The sequence below is a fragment of the Phodopus roborovskii genome, unplaced genomic scaffold, assembly GCF_943737965.1.
Source record: "Phodopus roborovskii unplaced genomic scaffold, PHOROB, whole genome shotgun sequence".
Taxonomy (NCBI): domain Eukaryota; kingdom Metazoa; phylum Chordata; class Mammalia; order Rodentia; family Cricetidae; genus Phodopus; species Phodopus roborovskii.
In genome coordinates this window covers 7,298,919-7,312,798 of record NW_026126412.1, presented here as the reverse complement: position 1 = coordinate 7,312,798, position 13,880 = coordinate 7,298,919, and the positions used below count along the sequence as shown (strand labels likewise).

Here is a 13,880-nt window from a genome sequence, read left to right as displayed (position 1 = left end):
TTCTCTTACAAAGCTGTGTGCCTATCAAGACCAAAGTAAAGTAAAGTTTAATGTTACAGAAATCAGGGAATCAGAAACAGGCTCTAGGCAAGAAATGTGCAAGCAGATCACTATCAAACTTTGCAGGAAGAAAGGAAACCGTAGGAGCATCATTTGTCTGTCAAGTTAGGGATCAGAATGGGGACTGTTTCAGCATAGGAATGAGCAAAAGCCTGGACTTCTGAAGCAGCCCATTGTGTCTGGGAAACTTCTTCTCCTTCAGTATGATCGAAAGTGAAAGAAGAGGAGTCAGGAGAAAATATTCACTAACAATGATTTTATATCATTAGAAGGTGAATGGATGAATTCTGTGGCTTGCTTTGAGGAGATAATCTTTCTTGGCTTTTAACTAAATCACATACTTTCTGTTTTCATAGCTCAGTGTAGACTATATGTATTTGGGAGACTGAGGCAGGAGAATAATGGGGGGCAGGTTAACTTGGGCTACATAGCAGGTTGCTTTCCAGAAGCAATAATGATATCTTGTCACAAAACATCAATAACCAAAAGAAGAGACAAAGCAACTGAACTAAAATTGATGAAATCCTAAAAAGGACTGGAAGGTATAGTGACATATAATTTGCCTGTATGCTACTACTGTTTTAAATGTTTCTTTATGCTCGAATATAGCATTTCTAAGAAGCGCTTCTGTTTCTGCATTCAGTTAGGTTTTAGACAAAATACTACAGTTGGCCTGTAGAAACCACTGCTCCCCTGGAACCACCACTTTATTTAACTGGAGAAGAATGTTTAGTACATAGAACTTTCAAGTTCTAAATGAGTATAATCTGTAGTTTTAAAATTGGAACTGAATTAGCCCATACATGTTTAAATCAGTAAATAATTTAAAGTGTCACAAGACACATGTCTACTCTAATAAATATAAACACACAAACATACATGGGCATATATAATACATATACATAAATATATAAATGCATACATTTATTTTTCTGTTCATAAATGTTTTTGACAGACTGATACAAATTTTTTTCAAGAGCATCATTTAATTTTGAAGGTAAGATCACAAATCTCAGCAATTATTGTGCAGGGTTTTTTTGTCATAAGGAAAGATAATGTTTATTTGATAACTTTTTAGTTATGGCGAAGTTTTACCTCTTAAACATATATTTCAGTAAAATCACCTTTTTTTCTGAATCACACATATCACTTGGAGTAGGAGACAGTGGCTTTTGTAGCATCTAACAATGTCTAATTTCAGGTCCTGGAATACTGAGAATTGGGGCAGGGATGAATGGCGGTGACAGATTCACAGGTCGGATGCAGGATGTGAGGGCCTATGAGCGGAAACTGACTACTGAAGAGATTTATGAACTCCATGCTATGCCTGCAAGGAATGATCTACATCCAATTTCTGGGTATCTGGAGTTCAGACAAGGAGAAAATAATAAGTCATTCATCGTTTCTGCACGAGATGACAATGAAGAAGAAGGGGAAGAATTATTCCTTCTCAAACTGGTCTCCGTCTATGGAGGGGCTCAGATTTCTGCGGCACATACTACAGCTAGACTAAGAATACAGAAAAGTGACAATGCCAACGGCCTGTTTGGCTTCACAGGAGCTTGTATACCAGAGGTAAGTAGGGAGCTTGGGGAATTTTCTAGTAAACCATTCATTGCAGGTGAATTTGACTGGGAGTGAGCTAGCTTTTCAGATGTATGTTGTAGCCATGTTTGCACATGTAAATCTCATTTCCTGTTCCTGGTAGCTTTCAGCTTCAGTTGCCCTATTGAGGTGAGAGTAACAAGAGAGCAAATAACTCTTAGCAATTAGCTTTAAAGTTAATCTCTTTAAAGACTAATTATGCACAACATATAATTTTGCTAATTTTTGGATACCATATACGTAAATGAAATAATTCACACTCAAAGTCTGTGGGAATAATGGAAAATGAAACTTGATTTCAATTTGCTTTTCTTTTCTTACAGGGAACATTTTGAAGTAGTAATAGTACTCTCCCAACTTGTTTGCAATTGTTTCTTACCAACTTTCTTGGCTGGCTTAATTCATTAGACCACTTTACTGTTCTTATCAGTTCTTCCTAAGTTTTCAAAGATACATCATCTCAGTTTCCTGATTAGTAATGCGAGATCTCATGAAACCGCCTCACAGGTGTTGTGTGTGACAGCAAATGCTCTGTGTTCATAAGACACTGCCAAGAAACAAGAGAGCTATTTGCTCTGCAACTTGACACCAGTAGATTTAGATGAATGCATATGTGAATTGAATGATTAAGAAAAATAGGCTGAATAGAACTTGAAAAAAATTAATCTGTGTCACAGGACTTATTGTAGCTTAAATTGGAATGCCTAGATCTCTGTAATTTCACATAGACTCTTAAATTCCGTGGCAACCACAAGATAGATCTTCAGTTGTTTTTGTTAAACATCAGAAATATAGTATAGGTTAATATGGACTTTAAATTGCTCTTTTATATTTATTCATTATTTATATGTTATCTTTGTGTGTGTATATGTGTATGTATTTGCTCTGCCTATGAAGGTCAGAGGATAACTGGTGGCAGTCAGTCCTAATCTTCCACCGTGTGTATCTCAGGATCAAGCTCAGGACATCAAGCTTGATAACAAATGTCTTTGCCTCCCATTCGTACTGATAAAGCTTTTAAAGGGAGTACAGACATCAGTGGTTACATATACACATGTATGCACTTTTCTGATAATGTAATACAGACACAACATATCATTGCTTTCACTGTAGAATTAGAGACAAAGTTACAGGTCTGAGAAGTAATTATCCTATGTCGAATTAAATCAGGCAGGATCAAGTCAAATGCCTGCTTAGGGTTTTGTGTTTATTAGAGCTTTATGAATATCAATTTTGTTCTTTGCCTCTAAGATACTATAGAAGGACCAGAATCTGAACATCTCTTGATGTTCTTAATGTGTTATCTTTTCCCATGCGTCTTCAAATGCCGTTACTCCTAATTTTAAAAAGTTGCATGGCTTTTGCTGGGTTATGAGAACCACATGTACTGCTATATTCCTTCAAGATCTGGCCTCTGCCAGTGATACTGTCATCATCTGTGCCATTCCCATCTCTTATCAGTGTGACTCAGACTGACTTGCATTGGGACAATCCCAGTGTCAAGATCCAGCACTCAGTCTTTGCATCCAGATCTTTAGTTGTAGTTACTCAAAGACACTGTCTCTATTTAAAGTGGCTGATAACCTTATCAAACTCATTGCTCTTCATCCACTCATTGTTTAATGTTTTTTGGAGCATGGATCACATTATCAGTTTTCTTCCCTACTTATCTATATCCATCAACATCTATATCCATTACACAGAGAAATAGCTCGGAGTCACACGAGAGTCTTCGTACTCATGACTCAGCACCAAGAATGGAGTATTGTAGGTGTTCAGAAAACTTTTAGGAACTTTTGAATACGTTTGTTATCAAGGTGTGGAAAAGCACACAGAAGTTCAGATAGTGTTTAGGTTTAGTTAAATCCATAACCAATCAAACTGGAAAGGTAAAAACCAACACTTTGAAAATTCTTAAAACGAAGAGTGATCTCTTAGCGTTCTCTGGCCTGAGCCATTCTAGTCAAGCTTTAAACGCTGGCTTGTTTCACAAATCCCACTGATGACATAACTACTATGTAGTTATGCAACTTCACCTCAACAGTTCCTCCAAGTCCTTCACTGTGGATGAGAGAATTTGTTTGCATAGGCCACATGGCCCAAACTGCAGTGAAGTTACACCTGGTATTTTCCAAGCCTATATGAGATAAAATGAATGGATCAATATTTGAAAGAGAAATATTTGGTGATTAAGGAAGTAAAATTGTTGAGTCTAAAAGATTAAACATTGTCAATTGATTTTTTAGGAACATTATGTAAGTCATATATTGAAATGATAGGAGAAACCTAAAACTCCTATTTTTACCATCAGTATGATTATTGAAAGCAACAATATTTATTCACTCTTACAGCTATCTTTCTCAGAATGGTTTTAGGGCCCCTTGCTTTTCTTGAGATCCCTTCAGGGCCTCAATAAATTCCAACTGAATTTGATGAGCAATACTAAAATATTTCAGTTTTTCATTTTATTTCCATTTTGTGCTACAAAAGCAAAGATGACACAAACTTTTATCACCTTTACACAAATTACAGAGGTGTTACCCACTCTGCCAATTATTGACTATGGCATAATATGTTGTTAACTTCATTTAAAAGTACCTTTCATGAGGGCTGGAGAGATGGTTCAGCCATTAAAGGCTAGGCTGGCAACCAAAAATATCTTTTATGAATCAGTACAAAATTCAGTTTTGAAAGTCTCAAACCACAAATGCCTGTTTGTTTTTTAAATATTCCATGCCATACTATGAGAAGTATGAAAGGAATTTTCTGTGGCATTTCCAAAGCATGGTGGTCGGAGACTGAAGAGCACCCTAGAGTATGCATTGCACTTGTAACAACCTTTTGTAACTCCAGCTCTGCTGTTCTCTTTTAGTCTGCTGGCATCTGCACATAGACAGACTGACACAGACACACAGGCAAACAGACACACACACACACACACACACACACACACACACACACACACACGCGCGCGCGCGCGGTGGTGGGGCTAGGAGAATTTTTCAGTGTTGAGAATGCTTGCCCTTGTCATTGTGAGGATGCAAAACCCAGGTAAAACTAGATAGGCATGGTGAGTAGATCAACTGATATCTGTGAGCTCTGCATTCTGCAAGCCACCCTGTGTCACCAAATAAATTGGAACACGATTGAAGTAGTTAGCCAACATTAACTTTAGGCCTTCACACACACACATTCATAGTGGTGTGGCCACATATGTGCAAACATGGATTCCCATAGGTGCACTCACCACATGCACACTCACAGACAAGACTGTAAGGGGTGAGTGAAGAAAGGAAGGCAGAGTTTTGAGTCTGAGCGGAGTTAGTTGCTGGTCTCATGGAACACCACATTCTTCTTAAAAAAATGACAAGTTTTGTTTATGCATGTGCATATTTGGCACATATTTTTTTAGAAAATAAGCTATTGATGATGAGAAAACAAATAATAGTTCTGGTTGGTGATAAAAAATATTCAATCTTTCACATGAAAATCTTAAGTTTGGAAATTTTTACCAGCCGGAGCAAGTTCGACAGTTTTTGAGTACTTCAGATGTTTGAGATCATATTGCCAGTGATATATACCAGTTGTTTCGTATAATTAATTATGTCAACATGTGGAAGATTTGAAGAACTCAGTAAGCCAATATGTTCTAAATAATCATTGCATAGATAGACGACTGATTCCTAGTGCAACAGTGGGGTACAGTGCAACAAATTGTTTGTAGGTTGCATGACGCTCTGAGAGAATGCTATTTCTCAAGTTTTGGTGTGGTACTGCAGTACCCATAGTTACCCTAAAAGTCTGTGAAGATCCCACCGTCTTCTATATTTTTCTAGTGTTATGACTCATACTATAATTATCTGTGTTCTCTGGTCATCTTATGTGACCCCCTGTGAAATGATTGTTCAATGGTGGAGGAGTGGAATGGTGGGGACTACATGGGAGGAGGGGGAAGGGAACAGGAAGAGAGGAGGGAGAGGAAACTGGGTTGGTATGTAAAATAATTGAAAAAAAATCTAATAAAAAAGAAATGATTCTTCAACCCCAAAGGGGTCACGACCCACAGGTTGAGAATCAACGCTTTGAAAAGGTATAAAAATAGAAAATGCTGCTCCTTATTACTGCTTTTCTTTGTTTTAGAATATGTAGTTATTCCTCAGAATACATGTTGTTTTTGTTGACAGGCAGGCTTAGTGTTGTATTGCAGTTATTGGTCATTACTCATTTCATCTTTATGTTTTTTAGTACAGTGGATACCAATGGACTTCACTAATATAGACAGGAACTGCACTTATCACTGATTTTATGAATGTGCAGAGTCCACAAAGAAAAAGATTTGAGAAATTTTTGTTTACTCTGTCCCTCTTGAGACTGAATTTAATAGCTTTTGGTTCATTTTCAGAAATACTGAAAGTGACCATAATTGCTGTGATGGTTCTTCTTTACCCAGGTGTACTATGTCCCAGGAAATAGCAGGTGCTTAATAGGTTATAATAAGAAGAATCAGTTGACTGAGGGGTAGATTGGGGCTCTGTTAAGGCATATCAAATGGTTGTTTGGATTGCAGTTGGGACCTGTATTGAGTAGATGGCTGATCTTGTTAGACCCAGCATGTTTTGTTATTCTGCATAATTTCTTTGTTATTTCTTCTTCAGCTCACTTCATAAAATCGTGTACTCCATTCAATTAATTGGTATAATTACTTTTCCACAATGATTCGTAGAACTTATAAGACTCATGTTTTATTCTAACTAATCCTCTGTTTTATACACATGGCTTAAGAAGCACTTTAGAAATTGCTTGGAAAGACCACTGAGGAAATAAAAACCTATTTTCACTTAACTGTGTTTTAAGTGCCTACTATTTTATATGAATAAATTCCTTTAGAGTTGCACCAATACAGTACAACCCCTCACAAAACATTGCCAAAACATGAAACAGAATAAAAACTCAAACTGGGTTTTAATTCTTTAGTTTTTTTTTTTTTTTCTATTTCAACTAAGTAGCCTGATTCACATTTCACAGTATTGTCCTGTTTCTGCACAGATGGACTTGACAACTCTGCTTCTTGATTTCCCTTACTTCTGATCTCCCATTGATACGATCAAATGCTGGCTAAGCTCAGGGTGATTAAGAGTATATACTGCTCTTTCAGAGGACCTGAGTTTGCTCCCTGTATCCATATTGGGCAGCTTCCAACTCCTGAAATTCCAGTTCCAGGGGCATCCAGCACCCTTTCTGGCCTCTAAGACACCTGCATTTGTGTGCACATACCTATACATATATGTAATTAAATTGAATTAAATTAAAAAAAAAGGGGTACAATATTGAGGACTGCTGGCTGTTTCTAGTGTGAAACAGGATAAAAATGGCTTTGAGGATTGCAGGGGGATCTGTTCACTGACCTAAATTCTTGTATCAAGACTCTAAAATCAGTTTAGATAAATATACTTTTAGATACTTTCTCTCTCTTGATAGACTCCTGTGTCAGTAATTATACTTTGTAGTTCAGGGCTTTTCCAAATGTGTCAGAAATGTTAAATTAGTGTTACTATGCATCCTGATTCAGTATACCATGCTAGGGTCAGATGTTTATTGTGGGAGAGAAAATGAATAAACCTGAATTATGTCTGTACATGATGTACACCCAAATAGAGTGGCTGTAATAAGGGATATAGCTGCTCGTTGCCAAGCTTCAAAGTAATTAGTTTTTCTTCAGTATTGCTTAATCTTTTTGACCTGAGTATTTAAAACAATGAAACGTCAGGTGATACTATTTATTTTATAATATAATTATACATGTATACATATATATAATATATATATAATAATACAATATTAATGCTATATTTGTTTTAGCCAATCATTTTATAGACTCTTGACATCTAAAGGAATCTTTAACTGAAATTTACAAGATATGCTTTGCTGAATCTAGCACAAAGACATTACATTTTCTGTATAAACTTCACATATCGAATGCATTTGAATACACTTGTATAACAAGTCAGGGAGATTTTGGTGATGGTTTTACTAGTTGTGGCAACAAAGCTCTCTCCTAGTTCTAACCGCCCCTTTCCCCACTCCACTTTGGTCATGCATTTTAGGTCTAAAAGGACCTTCCACATGTTCCCGAGTATGTCTTTGGATATATTTATTGATACCCTGAAGTGATACAAGGATAGTTATCTAAAGTCAGAACAAAAACTATAACCCTAGAAATAGTGTGGATCCCAACACAAATGCTGAACCACTATTTGCATTGTCTTAGCCTATTTTTATACATCACTTATCAAATTTAATGTGTATAGTTCCCTTGTATGTGGCCTTTGGTAGCATTTATCTCTTGACTTCCAAATTTATTAGGTCAATTCTGGCCCCCCTAGAATTTTAGATTCATTCCAGAGCTGTCAATTTGAAACATCTATTGATGTAGTCAATTAAATCAGTATGTATTTAGAACTCATCTGTAATCTTACAAAAATTCTTTGACAAATTGATAAGGAAAGGGCCAAATTGAATCAACTTTAAATGTTGGCACTTGTTGGAAGCAGGCTTCTTCCCTTCTGCTTGATTCTGGGAAGGACAAAGGGGTAGAGCTAAGACATAAAGAAGAGTAGACAGACTCAGGGAAGCCCTAATTTCATCACTGTTTGTCAAAGGCCATGCATTTCAAAATCATTTATGCTCAATTACAGATTACAGAGGAGGGCGCCACAGTTTCCTGTGTGGTAGAGCGAACAAGGGGAGCTTTGGATTATGTTCATGTTTCCTACACCATCTCACAGATTGAATCGGAAGGCATCAATTACCTCGTTGAGGATTTTGCTAATGCAAGTGGCACTATCACCTTCCTGCCTTGGCAGAGGTCTGAGGTAAACTCCATGGCCTGGGTTTCCTCAGATGCTTCTGGGAAAGTGTTTTATCATCTCCTTGTTTATTCATTGGTGTTTAAGCATTTTAAACTATGTGGGAAATTAGGTGTATCCCTTATTCTTTAAAAATAATTTAGCTTTTCTATGAGAGAAAGATTAAGACTTTTGAATATTAGCTTCATAAATTCTTTAATGCTAATATAATAAAATTAACATAGCTTGAGGATATATCATTTCCAGATTTGTATTATTATATATTTTATTTGCCTATCTATTTTGAAATATATGGCCAAGGTGGGCCTTGAACTTGTCATCCTCCTGCCTCAGTCTCCTGAGTACTGGTATTACAGATATGTATTGCCATTCCTATGTGTTTAGACTGCTAAAACAAGATACTTTACACCGGGGAGTTCATAAACAGCAGCAGTTTGCTGTTCACAGTTTGAATTCAGGGAATGCCAAGGCAGGATGCCTGCAGATTCAGGGTCTGGGAAGGTTCATTCTTTGCTTCATATCTGTGGTACCGATTCCCTGTGCCATCTGGTAAAAGGAGTAAATGAGCTTCCCATGGCCTCCTTCATGAGGATGCTGATCCCAATCCCATCCATCAAGTCTCCTCTAATACCCAGTTTTGTTCAAAAATCTCCATTCCTAACACCATCACCCTGGGGATAAGATATTAACATTCAAATTTTGGTGTAACACATTCAGTTTATTAAAGTAAACATTATTAAGGAATTAATACCTTCAGATCTTTTCTAGTATTTGTACCTACACACACACACACACACAGACACACACACACATATATATGTTTCAACATGCAAGTGTGTAGATATGAGTAGTGTTTACTAATGATTTCAATCATATATACTTTAGTTGGCTATTTTCTCCAAGTAGTGATTACTACCATACTTTTGCATTGGACAGGTCCTGAATCTATACGTTCTTGATGATGACATTCCTGAGCTTAATGAGTATTTTCGGGTGACACTGGTTTCTGCAGTTCCAGGAGATGGAAAACTTGGTTCAACTCCCATCAGTGGTGCCAGCATAGATCGTGAGAAGGAAACTACAGACATCACCATCAAAGCTAGTGATCACCCTTATGGTAAACCACTCTCTGTTGTGATAATTTCTCTCGCCGAACTTGATCTTGTGAAGAACTACTTACAAGTGAAAATGAATTATAACCCCCTTAAGGCCTTTCAGTGCTAACATCTACATTGCTGTTTTGTAGGACATTGTTTATGGAAGACAATGTAAAGACCTACTTCTGATCTTAAATAATATATTCAGAAAGTCTTGTAGTATTATTTAAAGTGAAACTTTATCAAAATTCCTTTACTTAGAATATTTGTGGTGGTGTGTTAATTTTGAAGTATTTTAAACCTTTGTAATATATGTCTTACTAGGTTTCAAAAAGTGGAGTTTTCACTATAGTAGCTTGAACATTGAATTAACAAGTGATACTTTCAATCTCAAACTACCATGGAAGTTTACACTTTTTTAATAAAGTGATATTTTGTGTGTGAATGAAAGAAGGACATGTCTAAGAGTCCAGGCAGGAAGCAGAGAATCTCTTACTCTGTTTCTTGAGTTGAATTTTAAAGAAAGTTTTGCTGGTTTGTAGAATATCATCAGTATGGCTGTATGGGTGTACATTCCAGAACTGAGACTTGTCAAATGTGAGTAAATGTTTGGAATACATATTTTTAAATTCCCTTGGTGTTTCTCTTATTGATTGTTCAGTGGGATTAAACAGATGTATCTGAGTAAAGACAAGGAAAATTAACACTTTAATGTTTGACATTATGACGGCTCAAATACATTTTAGGTGTGGCTTCTGACATTCCCATAAGACACAGTCTCACAGGAAATTCTCTGTTCCCTGACTCTTGCAATGCTTTTGCCCCCTCTTCACCCATGATTCCAAGCCTTTGCTTGGCGTATTAGTTGGGACAGCTCTGCATTGCTGATTGGTTGTAGTCTCTGAAATGGTCTCCATCAGTTGCATAGAGAAGTATCCTCACTGAGTGGTGAAGACTTAATTTACCTGTGGGAATAAGGACAAATATATTTTTAGAATATAGTTAGGGGTTGCGCTGGTTTAGTAAAGTGGAGGTTGTAGGTTCTCCTCCAAGATCCATGACTTCACTAGCCCTAGGTATTGTGGGTTCACAGCAGGCATGATTTCCTTCCTGCTGATAGAGTCCTAAGTCCAGTCACATGCCAGGGTATGTATGCCACCACTGCACTCTTAGGATTTCTGTGACACAGTGGTGGTTGGTGTAGTCCATAGATGTCACAGCTGGGTAGATGATTAGTTGCTACCTTCAAACACCCCTAATATTCTACATTATAGAGGCTTCAAAACAATTTTGGGTGCAGCTTCTGACATTTCTAGAGGACATAATCACACATTTTACTCACCCACATGACTTCCTGAACATGAGCTGAGCAAGGATGGCACCAGGAGATGTGCTGACATAGACATGAATCTCATGAGGCCTCAGCTCTACATGAAGAATTACTGGCAACTGAGAACGGGAGAAATAGCCTTCTCTAAGAAAGAGCACACTGATTGGTTACTGAATACCAAATAGTCAGCTCTGAGAACTTATACATACAGTTACCATTATACAGACTGACAGGTTATATTTGTGAATTTTAAGACTTTGTATTCCTCTATGTATACACATGTATGTACAAAACAACAACTAATGAATTTGAAAAACAGCAAGGAGGGATATATGGGAAGGTTTGGAGCAAGGAAGGGAAAGCAGAAAAATGATGTAATTATATGATAATCTCAAAAATAAAAGAAATAATATTGTGCATCAAAGTATGTTAATTAGTTCTTAAATTTTTTTTTATGTGATTGATGCTCAGGATTTTAGCCTGATGATAGAAATGATTACACAAGGTTGCTTCATATGGGTAAGAAATTCTTCCATGGATAACTGAACCTTCTGTCTTTATCTCTTCTAGGCTTGCTACAGTTCTCCACAGGGCCACCGCCACAGCCTGAAGATGCTATGAGTCTGCCTGCCAGTAGTGTACCACACATCACTGTGCAGGAAGAGGATGGAGAGATCCGCTTACTGGTCATCCGTGCCCAGGGACTGCTTGGCAGGGTTACTGTGGAATTTAGAACAGTGTCCTTGACTGCGTTTAGTCCAGAGGACTACCAGGTATGCCACTAACACTGTAAGTTTTTATTTTTATTTTATCCGTATGGCTGTTTTGCTGCATGTGTGTCTGTACCCCACCTTTATGCCATCCCCATCAAGGCCAGAAGAGAGCCTTGGGTCTCCTGAAACAAGAGTTACAGGTAGTTGAGAGACAATTTGTGGGCTCCGAGGACAAACACGTATTCTTACCTTTAGCCCTTCCTTCAGCCTGTCACTATTATGTTTGAGGTTACATTTGTACCACTGAATTTGAACAGTCCTCACCAGAGGGCTAGAAGTGTTTTGCTTTGCATAAGGAACCTATCAAACAAGACAAAAAGCGCCAGTTGTTTTATGACCTTTTAAATCTGTGTAAGTTGACATTTTATTGCAGTGGAACACGGCACTGAGATAGCATACTGTATATTGCACTCATTCTAGATTTCCCTATGTAGTTTGTTATAATGGCATAGCTTTTGGTTGGATACACTAAAATTATGATTCTTAACTATTTCAAACTCTCTAAGAAGGTCCACTAGATAAAATAAAAATTACAAAGGTATGACGTGTGCATGTTTTTTTCCCAGTTTTATCAATACTTTTTCCAAAAGGAGAAGCAATATGGCATTTTAGTATGATACTATGAAATCTAGAAATGGACAGAACCAGGGTTTTGTTTGACTTCTGTATGTGTGATGGCGAAGACTCATGTTTCCTACTGTTAATGTCTTTATCTATGAAATCATGATCACTATGGAGATGAATGACAACACTGTGTGTTGTACACTGCACATGGCAATTACCACTACCTGTTCATAAGGTTGACAACAGTATTGTAAGGAAGAAAATGGTTGGTATTTCTTCCTTCTCAAGGAAGATGTTCCATACTTTAATATTTATTGTTTCCCAGACAATGCTTTCGTTTAAGCTTTCAGCATTAGTTTCTTGTTTTTCACCTTGCTCTTGTGCAGTATCTGCTCTTTGTCCTCCCGTGTCATAGACGTCTTGGATAACTGAATTCCATTAATTTCAGCTCTAATTCAGTTAGCTAAGTAGTCATAGATTTTTCTTCCAAAAATCCTTCTTGGGAAATGAATATTGTTTTTCGGCATGTATTGTATTTTTAATGAGGCTGATGTATAACATATTCCACAGTGTGTGTCTTCCTGGATTAAAGTATTAGCATTTTCTTAATGCAGTACTTTTTTCTTCTTTCTTTTTTTTTATGTTTTTTTTTTTTTTTTTTTTTTTTTTTTTTTTGAGACAGGGTTTCTCTGTGTAGCTTTGTAGACCAGCCTGGCCTCAAACTCACAGAGTGCTGGGATTAAAGGCTTGTGCCACCACCACTTGATGATAATCTTTAATACCTGAGTAGCTGAAATAACCACAATTTCTAGTTTCCTTATAACTTTTCATAATAAATGAAACAAAACATAAAACCCATGCAGTTCTTTGTGACAGATGGGACATGTGTGTCCTTGGAGACATTTCTGAGTATTTTCAGAAGGCATTGAAGTCCTGTTTGTGATAACACCATTTGAAACTACTTATTATTTACTGAGCTCTGTTAACTTGATAATGGTTGCCTTCATTTCTTCTTACAATATCTCATCTATCTCTGTCCTTTAATATCAATAAATAAATAAATAAATATAAAATACATATGTGAGGAAAGGTGCCAGGAGAGATCATGTATGGAAGAAGAAACAACTGAATTTCAGATATCGTTGTTCTTAACTGTATTCTAGTATGTAAGTGACAAGTGAGAAGTGAGATCCCCTTTCTAAGTCTTTTTTGAGACAGGTTTTTTTCTGTATTGCTTTGGAGCCTATCCTGGAACTCTGTAGACCAGGCTGGCTTCACACTCACAGAAATCTGCCTGCCTCTGCCTTCTGAGTGCTGGGATTAAAGGCATATGCCAACAATGCCAGGCTTGCTCATTTGTTTCACAGTTTCAAAGATGAGTATAATGTGTTTGGTCAAATATACACCTGCTCCCTCCTGGTTAACCTGAAACACCCCCACATTTTTCTCTCCCAACTTTATACATACGTACAAACACACACACACACACACACACACACACACACACACACCCCTTGAGTCCATTAATGATGCAAGTGTGTGCATAGGTGTAGGGACATCCTCTGAAGCATAGACAGCTTGTCAG

The 13,880-nt window shown here is 37.1% G+C and overlaps 1 protein-coding gene across 1 annotated transcript in view; it reads left to right on the top strand.

The window, feature by feature from the left end:
• The window catches only part of Adgrv1 (adhesion G protein-coupled receptor V1), a 468,823-nt gene that overhangs the window by 39,287 nt on the left and 415,656 nt on the right, over nucleotides 1–13,880 (top strand). The window contains exons 21-24 of the mRNA XM_051182821.1: nucleotides 1,262–1,635; nucleotides 8,361–8,537; nucleotides 9,468–9,648; nucleotides 11,529–11,731. Coding sequence (XP_051038778.1) covers nucleotides 1,262–1,635; nucleotides 8,361–8,537; nucleotides 9,468–9,648; nucleotides 11,529–11,731 — 935 coding nt within the window. The remainder of the gene's footprint in view (nucleotides 1–1,261; nucleotides 1,636–8,360; nucleotides 8,538–9,467; nucleotides 9,649–11,528; nucleotides 11,732–13,880) is intronic.